At 37.4% G+C, this 14,099-nt stretch overlaps 1 protein-coding gene across 1 annotated transcript in view; it reads right to left on the bottom strand.

Annotated features, from left to right (window-relative positions):
* LOC136290479 (dynein axonemal heavy chain 5-like) overlaps positions 1 to 13,609 on the bottom strand; it is a 147,425-nt gene extending 133,816 nt beyond the window's left edge. The window contains exons 1-11 of the mRNA XM_066184902.1: positions 13,447 to 13,609; positions 10,612 to 10,712; positions 8,939 to 9,127; positions 8,762 to 8,836; positions 5,784 to 5,870; positions 4,637 to 4,708; positions 3,949 to 4,050; positions 2,817 to 3,003; positions 1,941 to 2,106; positions 1,736 to 1,829; positions 485 to 583 (exon numbers count right to left, since the gene is read on the bottom strand). Of these exons, the coding sequence (XP_066040999.1) occupies positions 485 to 583; positions 1,736 to 1,829; positions 1,941 to 2,106; positions 2,817 to 3,003; positions 3,949 to 4,050; positions 4,637 to 4,708; positions 5,784 to 5,870; positions 8,762 to 8,836; positions 8,939 to 9,127; positions 10,612 to 10,712; positions 13,447 to 13,609 (1,335 nt within the window). The remainder of the gene's footprint in view (positions 1 to 484; positions 584 to 1,735; positions 1,830 to 1,940; positions 2,107 to 2,816; positions 3,004 to 3,948; positions 4,051 to 4,636; positions 4,709 to 5,783; positions 5,871 to 8,761; positions 8,837 to 8,938; positions 9,128 to 10,611; positions 10,713 to 13,446) is intronic.
* Between the last annotated feature and the right edge of the window lie 490 nt (positions 13,610 to 14,099).

Below are 14,099 nucleotides of genomic sequence, written 5' to 3'. Positions count from 1 at the left end.
ACCAGGATGACAGTGCTACCTACAAGAGAAACAGCTTTAACCTGTAAAATACGTGGAAGCTGACCAATTTCAGCTCAACCCAATGTATAAGATCATTTTATGACTTTCACAATAAAACAATCACAAGTAATTCCTAACTAAAGTACACAGACATGCAGACAGAAGAGCTGCCATATGTGAGACCCAAGCTCACAAAGGCAATTCAGCTCATTATTGGGTTAAGAAAAACACAATCTGATGCTTAGTTTTTTTCATACCCTTCAATTCTCTTCTGGAATTATAAGTACTTTAAAAAAAAAAGGTATTATTATCTCTGGTTAATTCAAAATCAGTGATCTCAATTCACTAATGCCTAAGGAGTTAAGCTGTCCACTAACAAGTAAGTAAAATAGTTAAATATTAAAAGGAAAAATAGCTTTTTACAGGAAGAGATGCCCTTCCTTTCTTTTCTGAATTTCACATTAAGTGCCTTTACAGTACTTACAGGTGAAGCATTGGCAAGTGGACCAAAAAATTTATCCAATGTATATAAATATCTCACGTTGTCTTTAGCTTCATTTGCAGCAATTGTTATACTACCATCCTGAAGGTATGAGGAAAAAAGAAAGAAGTGGAATTATTACTATGAAAATTTTCTGAACAGGTTCTTTCTCTTTTACAGCACACAAAGCTGTAATTAAATCTTGCAAACACTTTCCCACAGAAGTGTTTTCAAATATGCTATTTATTTTTCACATAAGAAATAACTGTTTTTACATGCAAAAATTAGTAAGGTCTTCTAAGGTCAGCAAAATTTTGGATGTGGTTTAAAGGAAGTCCTTACCTAGACCTCCACAGATTTTTCCTCCTCATGGATCCAACTTAGATTTTAGAAGGGTTTCAGCACAGGACCCATTCCACAGAACTTAGACAAGATCCCTGAAATGTTACCAGAGTGCTTCCCAACATTGTTTAATAAACACTTGTTAGGGACAATGAGTTCACAACTAATGCCTGTATATCCTTATGTTCATGTCAGGTGGAACTATTCACTACTTAAGGGGCTAGTTCATAGGAAGAGAGAAATCTAATTCATCATCCTTGGCTTGTACTGTCCCTGTACAGACACTTTTATCCAAATTCCATTTATCATAAAAATCTGCAAATATGGTAATCCCAAATGATAATTCCAAAAAAACTTTTCCAGGCCTATTCTTAAAACAGTAGAATACTTTCTTAAGCTATAGAAGACCTACATTCGGGGGGGTGGGGGGTGGTGTCTCATTGACTGTATATGATCTACAACTTATTTTCTGGTTTGCCCACAATTCTGCCTGGTAAGTTTACATTACAGATATCCATTTAGATGAAGTAGCAGTTATGCCACTAGAAGTCCACTCTCAACAATTCTAAAAGCGTTATGATGGACTTTCAGACTTCTACAGGTGGCCTGCACAGGGTTCAGCTTGTCAGAGACAGAAAAATGTATTGCTGCACTGCTTTACTTTTGCACAACCTTTTCACCTATAATGTTAATAAAAGACACATTACTAAAGCATTGACTTCTTTTCAAGCTATCTATTTAATTTCAGCATCATTGATCCTATGTGTTCCAAAAAATGGATAATATACAACAGTGTAAAACCAGCATAAACATTCAAAGTTATTTTTATTTTTAGCATTGTGTTCAGTTCTATATATATTACAAGTACAGTACTGTAATAATATAAAATTCTAATTAGAAAGTAGTAATTACCAGTTCCTTCCACTGTTTTAATGTCTTTGATCTTGCTGCCTGAAGAATGCTTATGATTTTCTTTACTCTTGAACTCTTGATCTCATCTAAAAGGCTTTGAAGAAAGAAACATATTTCATACTCTCTCTCTGGAATAAAAGTTTACACTTATTTTTTAAAAATACCCTTTTTTAAGACTCTGGGAGAAATAATGCAGGGATTTCACCTGCTAAATGATGACATTCTTGACTTCCAGTGCTCCAGCTCTGCAGATGGACCAACATCATCAGCTTCTCTTCTAATTTGTTCACTCTCCACTAAAACTTGTCTAATCTGTTTGGTCCAAATCATGACCACTTCTTCAAGTTTCTCAATGAGCTCTGTGTTAGTGCCTTCAAAACCATAGAATTGGACAGTTTTATAAGCATCAAGAAATAAATACAGAAATTTTAACTACAGAAGTGAAGTGTTCTTGCCAAACATAATCTGAGACTACGTGAACTCCATATATTTGAATCACCGACCAGCAGGAAAAGATTAAGACTGCAACAACAAGATGCACACAAATAATACTTGTGTCTACCTACTCTGTTACTATTGCATATCCTTTTCAATGGAAACAGAAATACAGTGAGCTCATAAGAAATGGTAGACAGCATTGTCGAAAGAGATGCAACTACTCTTTTTCTTACAAAAATATATATGTAAATAAATATTTTTTTAATAAATATAGGTGTTTTTATTCACAGAGTCAGACAACATTGGATAGGATTTTCCCAGTATCAAAGAAAGTGAATAGTACACAGACTAGTATATGGATTCACTCAGCAACTACTTGGCCAGTAAACGAGGAGGGATGCAGACAACTGCTTGCATGATATATCAAGCAACTACTTAATTCTTTAAGATCTATGAACTAAAGTATGGGTAAATAATTGATGGTCTCATAATTAAACAATCACAACCCTAGCAAGTGTAAGCAGAAAAATGTATACAGCCCAGGGAAGATGAATTAACTCTTCAAAGTAAATTTTTACTAATGACATAACATTTATTTTATAAACAGCATCATTGTGTTTGCTTTGGTGTAGGAATTACTCACCTGCAGTTATGTAGTCAGATGGGTTCTGCAAGTTTCTGACATAAATATCGATATCTACTTTCATGAGCTGAATTTTATCTTCTATATTCTGTCTAGATGATGACAAAGTACTCACAAATTTATCCACTGCATACAGAAACTCCTGTATCTGGTTGTTCTTCAAGCCTTCTTTCAGAGCTCCCCAGTTCTGATTATTTTATGGTTTATGCAAAAAACAAAAAAATGAGGGTCATGCTTCCTTTTGTTTTTTGACCCCAAAAGGTATTTTTCATTTAAAGAGTGTTTCCTTATTCATGGCAGTATAAAAAGATTTATCAGCATGCCCTCCCTTTAAAATATACTCATCGATACTTTAAAGTGTGCACTGATTTAACTATTCTGTTAGACAAGAAGAGACAAACAACCAAGAGGCTCTAAGAAATAAAAGTCTCTGACTTCACTCTGACTTGACTCTGAAGTCAGCTGTCACTGATTTCTCATTGGACTGCATTTTGATTAGTTTTATTTTTCTCCTTCTAAGCAAAAAAGATAGACTCTAATCTCCCTTTCTTCTCCTGGGGAGAGAAAAATGACAGTGTATGGTAACAGCACACAACACCATCATTCTCAGCAGACAGTGATCTTTGTATTTGCCACCTCTGAACATGCGCTTCCAGAGGCAACTGAACAAACTGTGATGCTTTATGAGTACCACAGAATAAGGACAACTCAAAAGAGGCTGGGTATTCTGGATATAACACTGTTCTTGCTGTCCATGCTCCAGAATAAAATCATGGACTGATCCCTTGTGCTGCCAAAAGGACTTGACACTTCTTTCAATCCAGGTTTAATCTCGTTTTCATAAAGTGAACACAGCTTTACCTTGGTATGGTTGCTGTGTTATATTCTTATTCTCCTTTGTCATAATAATTAAAGCTGGTACTATTGCTTGAAAATAAACAGTAGCTACATGAATTTCAAAGATCTGTATACATACAAACTGCATTAATTTCATGAAGGCCTATATTAGATTTTTCTCTTCTTATATCCTCTGTTCAAGGTCCAACAGATGCACAAACAGAACTGCAGCAGCAACGTGCCTTACTTCCACATGTTCTTGAGAAAAAAAAAAAAACATGGATTGTTTGATTACCTGTTGGGATTTAAGCGCCGGTATCATGATCTGGGACAAGAAGAATTCCAGGCCCTGAAGGATATTACCATCAGTACAATCAAACATGCCAAAATTCACCTCCTTTGGGAAGAAACAAAAATTAGCACAATGCACGTTGACTTCTGCAGCATTACACCATTTGAATGAACTTTACATAGGTGCAGAAACATTCACAGTCCATAACTATTTGAGGTATACATGAGTATCTCTGAAATTCAGAAAAGGCTGTTATAGTACATTATTATGCACCACAAACTATGAGAGGCTGGAAAACCTTCTGTTAGTTTCAAGAATTATCTTTATTTCACAAGTCTAAAAGATAGAGTTTAAGTGCAGCATTTCAAGAATTTAGGCTCATTACTTAAAATAAAATCTTGTGGTTTAGGTCTTTATTCCCTGCTGTCATTAAAATGTATATTTTAATGACTAATTAATAATGATTTTTATTAATTAAAATCTTGGGGTTTAATAATCCTGAAGTAGCTAATTTATAAATCATTAAAGTTTCACTTTATCACAAATACTTACTCTTATGAAAAAGACCTGCTGCTAATTATATAACTAGACATTTTCATGAAAGCACTCCCTATTTTTTTCTGACTCCAGTTGCATAAATAAAGGTCTGACAAAATATGAACATGGGAATACTGCATAATTTTGCTCTGACCTGAGAGATATTTGATGCAGTTACAACTTCATCTGATGTTCTTAGGAAAAATGCACATGTTCCTGTAAACTCCTGTAAATAGGACCAAATGCATACAGTTAAAAAGAATACATATATACAGTAAAAGTAAATTTAACTAAAATTTACTTTAAAATTTACCTACCCTAAAAATGCACTGAAAACAAAACTGAAAAAAATCAATTACTCAAAAAGATAGTGAAATTGTTTGCATGATATTTGAAAATCTGTCCTTCTCAAATCAAATACTGTTTTTTCCCAGTCTGACACAAGAATGTCAAAAATGCCCTTTTGGATAGACTGTTCCAGTGTTGCACCTCTACTAAAAAAATGCACTTCAGGGAGAGCTTGTGAGCTAGGCTATGTCCTGTTAATATACTTTAATGATGCTTATTTTATCTATTTATCCATTAAAACTAATAACAAACCTAATAATAACTCAACTGCAACAAATTTGAAAAGCCATTTTAGTTGGCCGAATTGGCAGAGAAATGAACTTCAATGACAGTAAAAAAGAATTCTTCTGCTATGTCCTTTCTGGCATTACAATGTTAATACAAGCTCTTTGGGGCTGACAAGAAACAACAACAATTACAACAAAAATGAAAAACAAAGCATCACCAGGCCTTATTCAAAGACCATTGTATATGAAGAGCCAATTTTCCCCTAAAGAAATGGAAAAAAAAAATTAATCAAAAATCTTAATGACGACTCTGAATATGCTGTTGACTAATGCCTAGATATTACAGGGAGGAGTTTATTATAAGAATTTGAATGGATGAAAGGATTTATTAAAGGTATTTTTTGAGTAATGTGCAGTATTATTATATGAAAGGGCATAGAATACCACTGAAGAACTGCACTTTTAAATTAGAAGTGCACAAGTCCTGGAAAATATTTAATATGCAGTCATTTAAAAAATTTTAGGATCTGCAGTTTTGTAACAAGGATTTATTTGCCCTGAAATTTACTGAAAGAAATGCTGGGAGACCCTGCATTACGAGAACAGAGACTAAGTACTTAAATGTGTATCCAAGAATTACAAAAAATTGTATAACACTGCAGAACTGTTATGCCTTTTCAATATTTTACTTTTTAAATGTCATCTAATGAATTTTTTCAACCATACCTGAGTGGAACCCATGGTAATAAATAACTTCTTCTGAGGCAAATTTTTTGTTGACCCATCTGGCCTCAATGATGCATTCGACTTTTGCTAGCAATTAAATTATAAATAAGAGGTTAAAGAAACAAAAACTGTATCATACAAATACTTCATCTATTTGAATATTTGTATTATAACTAAGTTCGTTCTGATTCAGTTTGTAATTCCCAGACAGAAATCATGATGTTTGCATTCTCAGGAGAATAAACTTTTCCTGAATCCCAATCAACAGTTCCACAGCCACATTTTTTCAGAAAAAAACAAACCAAACCAAACAAAAAAAAAAAAACAAAAACAAAAACAAAAATAAAACCAAAAACCCCAACCCAAACAAACAAACAAAAAACCCAACAAAAAATACAACAAGAAGGGGGGGAAAGTCTCAGAAAAGATAAAAAAATTAAATTAGAAGCAATTCCTAGTGAAACTTCCTCTATGAAAACAAACTGAATGCCTCACAGAAAGAATCATACGCTTGTGGTTTGCAAAGTCATAATGTAACTGTGAATGGGACTCACAAGCAATGTCATCAGCTAGATCCTGCCAACAATGCGAAAAAAAAAATTAGCTTTCTGCCCATTTCTTTAACCAGACACCACAGAAAACCTTCTCTCTAGAAAGCCTTGCTGCCAGAGAGGTCCCTCTCCACTGAGATGTATCTTTAACCTCTTTTCTTTGAAACAACAAAAAAGTTTAAACCTAATAAAGACCTGCTTCCCTCTAATTATGTGTCATGTATTTAGAAAAATAATCAGTTGAAACTTGGAAGAATGTGACAGAAAATAATGTGGGAGAAGCCTGCAAGTTTATTTCACTTTAAAGTTGAGGAGAGACTTCTTCCTAGAAAGACAAGTGTTCAGCATCTGCTAGACTAAACATGTGATGTGTGATTCACAAGGGTGTCTCCTCACTTCCACCCCAAATCAGCCTCTGCTGAGCCCTACACGTGGTTTCAAGTGACCATCATGCTCCTAAGATGGTGAAAAGAGAGATGAAGAGATGAGAAGCAGCAAAGAAAGGATCTTTGATAAATCTTGGTGTCCTGGGTTGAAGTATATTCTATCACCATCTTCATGAACTGTTGAAATCAGGTGAGGCAGTGCTCCCTGCCTCCCCCACTCTGGACTATCTTCTGTTAATGGGCCCATCAGCACCTTTGCCACATGACTCACCATCCCATTGTGAGATGCTCTGCCCAGAGGGAGGAACCAAGCATTCCAGCCTGGATATAAGCTGAGACTCTGAACACCAGAGGGGGGCTTACCCACTGGATTCCCAGAGGATCTGAGCTACCAGACCTTTCTACAGGATCACTGCTTCAGGAAGACCACCTCATCTGGACTGCTTCCATCACTCTGCTCAGGTTATATTCTGACTCTGTCAGTGGTCTTTTGTATTATTGCATCTATTTTATTTTACTTTCTTTCCTTTTTCCCTATTAAATTGTATCTCTGACTTGGAGCCTCTCATTTGTTTTGCTTTCAAACCACTACACTTGGTAAGGACTTGCCTCCTAGTCGGGCCAATTGTCTGCTCTGCTCAGCATTTTGTCACCAAGAACAGGGCAAGCACATCTAATACTGCCCTTGAGTAAACTCCAATTGTCCAATATTCTTGAAATCAAGTTGTTGACAGAACAGTCAAATTAATGAGATCTCTTCACTCATCAGAATGTGGTGGAAGATGGTGGAGATGGCATTCATACTTTCCATCAGAAAGATTTTTATGCTATGCTGCTTCTGAAACAACTCTCATAAATTAATTTTTTATGGTTAAAAGGGTCAAAATAAAACAAAATTAAATGCAGCAATGAAACGTTTCATTTAACCCAGGCTGGGCATTTATTTATGATTTGTCAGTTAAGGAAAACAATGTCAAGATCTTTTGTTTCATCTTGATTTAAGTCAGAGAACTATTCATTTATCCCAGAAATGTGCATGCCTAGTCCCAGTGAAACGAAAAACTGATTAAACTGTTTTGACAGGAGAGCTCATTCTGTGCTTCACAAAGTCTCTAAGCAATTCCAGTAACACTCAAAAGTTCTTTTAATTTATCTAGGTTATAATGATTCTGCAATTCATTCGGCATTTAACTGAGGACCAAGAATTATCAATCAGTTTTTCTCCTCAACAGGCCCAAAATACCACCACAGGGTGAGTTAGCTCTCCCTACCATGGCTCCTTGCTGGCATAATTTGAAAGTACTGATGAAGGACTTCTGCAGTTCTGGAAGCCCACAAGTTATGTTAAACGATGTCAAGGTCACTTGGCACCTTCTGATACCACACACTCAGTGGAAGCTGAACAAACTATTTTGCTCTTTATGCAGAGGTTTCTCTGTCTCAAAACTTAAAGGGAGAAGAAATACAACTTGGAGACCACAACTGCTTTATTTCTAGTCACAGTTTTCCAAGCTTATTTTCTGAAGAATGGGACAGACTTGAACATGATGCCACCTTAATTTAGAAAGAAATGGCATCATTTTTCACCCTCTTGAATGAGTGCTTTGTCCATAGTGGAGCTGGAGCAGTTCAAACCGAAACAAAATAAACTGGTTCTTACACAGACAGCTCCCCCATTCCTAGAAAACTTATGCTAGCTAATCTAGTATTTTAAACTCTGAATACCATGAACACTTTGTCTCAATTATCTCTATCACTTTTGAAATCTGAAGTTTTACTCTACTTGGCCATTTTTAAGTTTTCTTTTGTGGAAACAAGAACAGTATCAAATTATGCCACAAGGCATCCTCCAATTTCCTTGTAAGCCAAGATGCAAGTATTAAAACAGTGAGGTCCAAGTTCTTTCCACCCTGGCATAAATAGCAAAAAAAAAAAAAAATTTAAAAAAAAAAAAGATTTTTTTGAATTTTGCAACAGTCATGCAATTTATTTTTTTTTAAAATGCAACTTTGCTTTTGCAGAAGCAATAATTGAAACATACCTGCAATATATCTTGGTAAAAGAAGAGCAACTTTTTAAGTCCACTAGGGGCAAAGAATTGTTCTATTAGTTGAAACTAAAAAATAAATAAATACAATTCTAGTTAATTGTGAGGTAGTTTCAAAACACTGAAAAATTTGGAAATATTTATTGTAATAACAATTTAATTAATATTTACCTTGTCATCAGAAAGAATTATCTCCTCCACTTGCTGCTCACTCAAGTCTATCCCATCTGCTAATCTTGATATCAAATACCTGTGTCTTCCATCTATCTGACCTCTTCTCTCCTCTTTGGTTACTTTGGCTTGCTTGGTTAGTTCTTTTCTGCTTTCACTGGAAAGTACTATGCTTTTCCTAACAGTGGACTGCAAAATAGAAGTGGGTTATAGAGAGATTATTTTTCCACACTTGAGGTTTTTATTTTATATTGCTGATCTTTAAGCTGGTTTAATAAACTACTTCAAGCAGGAACATGAATAAATTACATGTACGGAAAGTACAGGGAAAAGAACAGTAATCATTAACTTGCTAGGCCAGAATTATTTCTCAGTACAAAGCTGCTATGAAAACCACATGTCTGAAACTCCAGGATCTCAGAACCAAATGTGGATCCATGCTAAGGTCACAATACAAATTTAGCACTATAACAGCTCTAATTCAAATCTCAGCTTTGTGAATCCAGGTCCCAAACTTCCATATGCCCATATTCCAGATTTGGGATCGATCTCTGTACTGCCACAGTCTCTCTATACTCTATACTTTAATATATAGTATCAAGTTACTACCCCAAAGGAAATAAATAAACCAAATCACTATAAAATCAGTTACCACAGGAATAAATATACAATTGATGATTAATATACAGATCATATAATGGCAGCAGCACAATTACAAGAGGGAGATTTATGTAACAAAAGGATTTTTCTTCAAAATCTCCCTATCAGAGTGAACAAGACTGAAAATAGATATGGTGACTAACATTTTTAAGTCAACAGAAAATCTTTGGAAGCCAAATGGAAAACTGAAGATTTGGGTAAATAAGTAACCACGCTGATCATTTCCCTCTACACACAGCTCCAGTATCTGGGGTTTGGAAATATGTGAAGTGTCTCTGTACCTTACAGTTTTTACTGGAGAGAAAAAAAAGATAAATTACATCACTTCCCAGTACTCCACACTAATTGGAATTGTAATTAATCAATCCTGCTCTTGAATGAAAAAACAAAAAAGTTGGCCAACTTCCACCTTTGCTTCCTACCATTTGGCCTTACACCAGACACTGAATGGATGTTCCCGCTCCACTCTTGTCTCTACCTGCACCTCTTAGAGACCAGGAGACAGAGACAATGTCTGAATACCTGTAGTTGTTGGTCAGTACCCTTCCAAGATCTCCAAAACCTAATTGTGATTCACCATACAGTTCCCAATTCATCTATGTCAGTCTTTTATCATCTCTGGTTTCCATGTCAATGACTGTATCTCTTATTTTGCATATGCCTTCGCTGATGCAGTATGACCTTATTCAAGTATTCTTAAACAACATTAATTTTCATCATAGCTAAGAAAGGGTATTAACCAGTGGATGTTATAAAAAGAATACATCAAAGAACCCAAAATCCCAGCAACACACATTGTGAGCATAGAAAGTCTGTGACACTCTACTGTAGACACTTTTTAGGGTTCACTGTACCTTTATCCTTGCAATTAACAGAGACTGAAGGAACTCAACATGCTTCTGAATTAAGACAAGCTTTTGTTAGTGAAGAATTAAAGAAAAGTCTGTATAGAAGAACATTTAGCGGACAAAAGGTAGCTGAGTCACCACCAGGTTTAGAACAAAAACACTTGCCGGAAGGACAGTAGTCAAAGATGATCCTGTGACAGCAGATCCTAGCTCGGTGCTCCTTGTCTTCAGATTCTCTCCATGTCTATGATATTTACTTTCTGCCTCTGGTTAAAAGAAATTAAAAGTTCTAATTATTCAAATACAACAAATGCATTTACAAGACCTGCAGTGTTGTGTTTTCATATTTGCTAGCTAACCTCTTCTCACACTGGGGAAAATGAGACCTTTTTTTTCTCAAAAAATGGTATTTACATCCCATCATTGGCAGCAAATAGGATCCCCAGTGGAGCATGCAGTAATGTTTATGAACAGTTTACCAAACCTCCATGAATTACTGTTTAATCTATTTTATATAAATAGTAAGATTGTGACTAAAACTAGAATTCTAATAGCACTGATTTCCATATAAATTTTCTATCAAATTGTATCTCTTTTCACCTGATTAATATGTACTATATACAGAATCACAGAATGGTTGAGATTGGAAGGGATACTGCTCAAGCAGGGTTACTTAGAGCCAATTGCCCAGGACTGTTCCCATGTGGCTTCTGAGTATCTCCAAGGATGTAGAGTCCATAACCTCCCTGGGCACTCTGTGCTAGAGCTTGGTCACCTTCACAGTGTTTCCTGATGTTCAGAGAGACCTCTTTTGTTTCAGTTTCCACTATTGCCTCTGGTCCCATCACTGGACACCATGGAGAAGAGCTTGACTCCCTTTTCTTTATACCTTCCCTTCAGGCATAGACGTGTGTAGAGAAGATTCCACTCAGATACAGTTCTTACTCTTTCCTCATAGAAGAAGTGCTCTACTGCCTTCATCATTTTCATGGCCTTCCACTCGACTCTTTCCAGTATATTCAGGTCTCTCTTGTACTGGGAAGCTGAAAACTGGACACCCTACTGCAGGTGAGGCCTCGCCAGTGCTGAATGGAGAGGATGGATCATCCCCCTTAACCTGCTGGCAATAGTCCTTACCTACCCCACGGTATCATCAGCCTCCTTTGCCATAAGAGCCATTCTTGGCTCACGTTCAACTTGCTGTCCACCGGGAGTCTCAAGTTCTTTCCTGCCAATCTGTTTTCCAGCTGCTTAGCCCTCAGCTAGTATCGTTGCATGGACTTGTTCATCCCCAGGTGCAGGAATTTTCTCCAGCCTCTCAAGGTTCCTCTGGGTGGCAGCACAACCCTCTGGTGTACAGGCCAACCCTCCCTTTTCTGTGTTATCAGCAACCTCGCTGAGGGTACCCTCTGCCCCATCATCCAGACCATTAATGAAGATGTTGAACAGGACTGAAACACATACTGACCCCCGAAGTACACTGCTACCTTCTGGGCTCCAACCAGATTTTGTGCTGCTGATCAGCACCCTCTGAGCTTGTCTGTTCAGTGTTTTCAATCCATCTCACTTTCTGCTCAGACAGCCCACACTTCAATAGCTTCTCCATGAGGTTCTTGCAGGAGCACAGGGGAAATTTGAATTGTAACTGCTCGTCAGGGGCACTTTGTAACCCAGGAACAATCTGGCAGAGAGAGAGTAAGAAGGTCCAACTGCAGAAGGGGTAAAGCTGGCTGGAAGCAGGAATACCAGAGGCAGAACAATACCTTGTAAGGGAGTATAGTTCCCTTGGTGATAAGAAACAGCCACAGCTTTGTCTTGTAGCATCCTGGAATGCCTGGATCAGAATCTACCTTTGGACAGCAGAGCTGGTGCTGGGGGATGGACCCAAGGCTGGGCTGAGGTGCTCCATGCTGATGCACACAGGACTGGTGCTGGTGCAAGTGTATGTAAGAAATTGCTTCAAGAAGCACCTTTGCAGACTTCTTGTAGAATCAGTTATGGTTTTAAGATGGTCCAATGCATTGTTTGTTATTTTTTTAATATATATATTTCAGCACAAATGTGTGTTTAACCCACCTCAAGGGGAACAATAAAAAATTCTCAACAGGAGAATGTCAGAAGCCTTTCTGAAGAAAACGCAGACCATAGTCACTGCATTGCCCTCATCCACCAAACCAATCATTTCCTTGCAAAAGGAAATGAGATTGATCACACATTTCTTCCCTTGCTGAATGCATGCTGATTATTCCCACTCACCTTCTCGTTCTTCACATGCCTGGAAATGGTATACAGGATTAGCTGCTCCACCACCTTCCCAGGGACTGAGATGATGTAACTTGCATTTAGTTCTCTTTTTTGCCCTTCTTAAAGGCACAAGTGGAATTTGCTTTCCTCCAGGCCTCACACCCCTCTCCCAGTTGCCATGAATATTTATTTATTCAGTAGTCTCTAAAGTGATCCTCTTCCACAAGGTCAGTGAATACATAAGCAAAGAGGACATAGGTAAGGGATGCACCCACAGGCATAGCGGGAGATGGCTATGTTCAATAACCTTTGAACTAACTAATTTAATCTAGTACCACTGTTAAAATATTCCAGAAAAATGATACCACATTATGTGTCATACTGTAAAGTACACTATATTATGGAGCACTACTTATTTTAATTCCTGAAAGTTTGTTTGTATCATGTTAATATGATTCAACACTAGGAAATCTCTATGGTATCAGAGTTGCACTGTGGATGACCCTGTAAATATATATATATATATATAAACATATATAGGAATGTGTTTATTCATGTGTACATATTTATTTATAAAGCTGGAAACTACGCATTCAGCACACATAGTCCCTACACTGGCAGATTCAGAATAGCTCCTACCTGCCCAGTGTATATATAAACTTAAACACTCTACTTAATAATTGGTTTCTCGTTTTGCTCCTGGATTTTTTTTCCCATACAAAGCTGACATGAAGTACTTAACATTTTTTCCCTTACCTTTTCTTATACCAATGAGAGGTGGACAGAGATCAATATGAGGTTCAGAAGAAAGTTGTGTTGCTCTCAGTTGCTCTGATTCCTGCTGTGCAGAGTGACCATGAAAGGAACTGGGCTTGTCTCGTCCCCCTAACTCGGTTTCACCTCCCACAGTCTCCTCCATCTGCGCCACCACACAAAAATCAACCTAAACCAACAACACAAAAAATGACTACACAATGTAACATTGTAATAAAGACACCTTCAGTATTTTTATCCCTGTTACAGCACCAATATGATAGACTAGCAAGGAGAGGGTGGGGGAAACACCTCTGCTTTCAGCCGGCGATTTAAAAAGAGAGGATCTAAGCAGTTTCAGAAATGATAAAAGCTTCTTTAAGGGTGCCTGTTACCAAAACTTTATTTCTAATTGTATAACTACATTTTCTCTCCATTCAGAATGCCGCAGGTGGGAACTCACGCGTGGGGGGACAGGTTAAGCTCCTCCTGAAGCTCCTGCAGGCCCAGGTCCCGCTGCGAAGTGCAGGGCACCGAGCATCGGCTGCGGCATCCCCTGAGTCCCGAGCAGGTTTTCACGCCTGCGGTCTCCCCTGGGTACTGGGAGCTGCTGGCAGCTGCTATGGCAACCCCGACACAAACCCGGCGAGCAACCC

The sequence above is a fragment of the Chamaea fasciata genome, unplaced genomic scaffold (genome assembly GCF_029207755.1).
Source record: "Chamaea fasciata isolate MVZ Bird 193981 ecotype frontalis unplaced genomic scaffold, bChaFas1.0.hap1 SCAF_1, whole genome shotgun sequence".
In the NCBI taxonomy this organism is placed as follows: domain Eukaryota; kingdom Metazoa; phylum Chordata; class Aves; order Passeriformes; family Sylviidae; genus Chamaea; species Chamaea fasciata.
The sequence above is the reverse complement of the archived record's forward strand: the minus strand, read 5'-3'. Positions and strand labels throughout refer to the sequence as shown.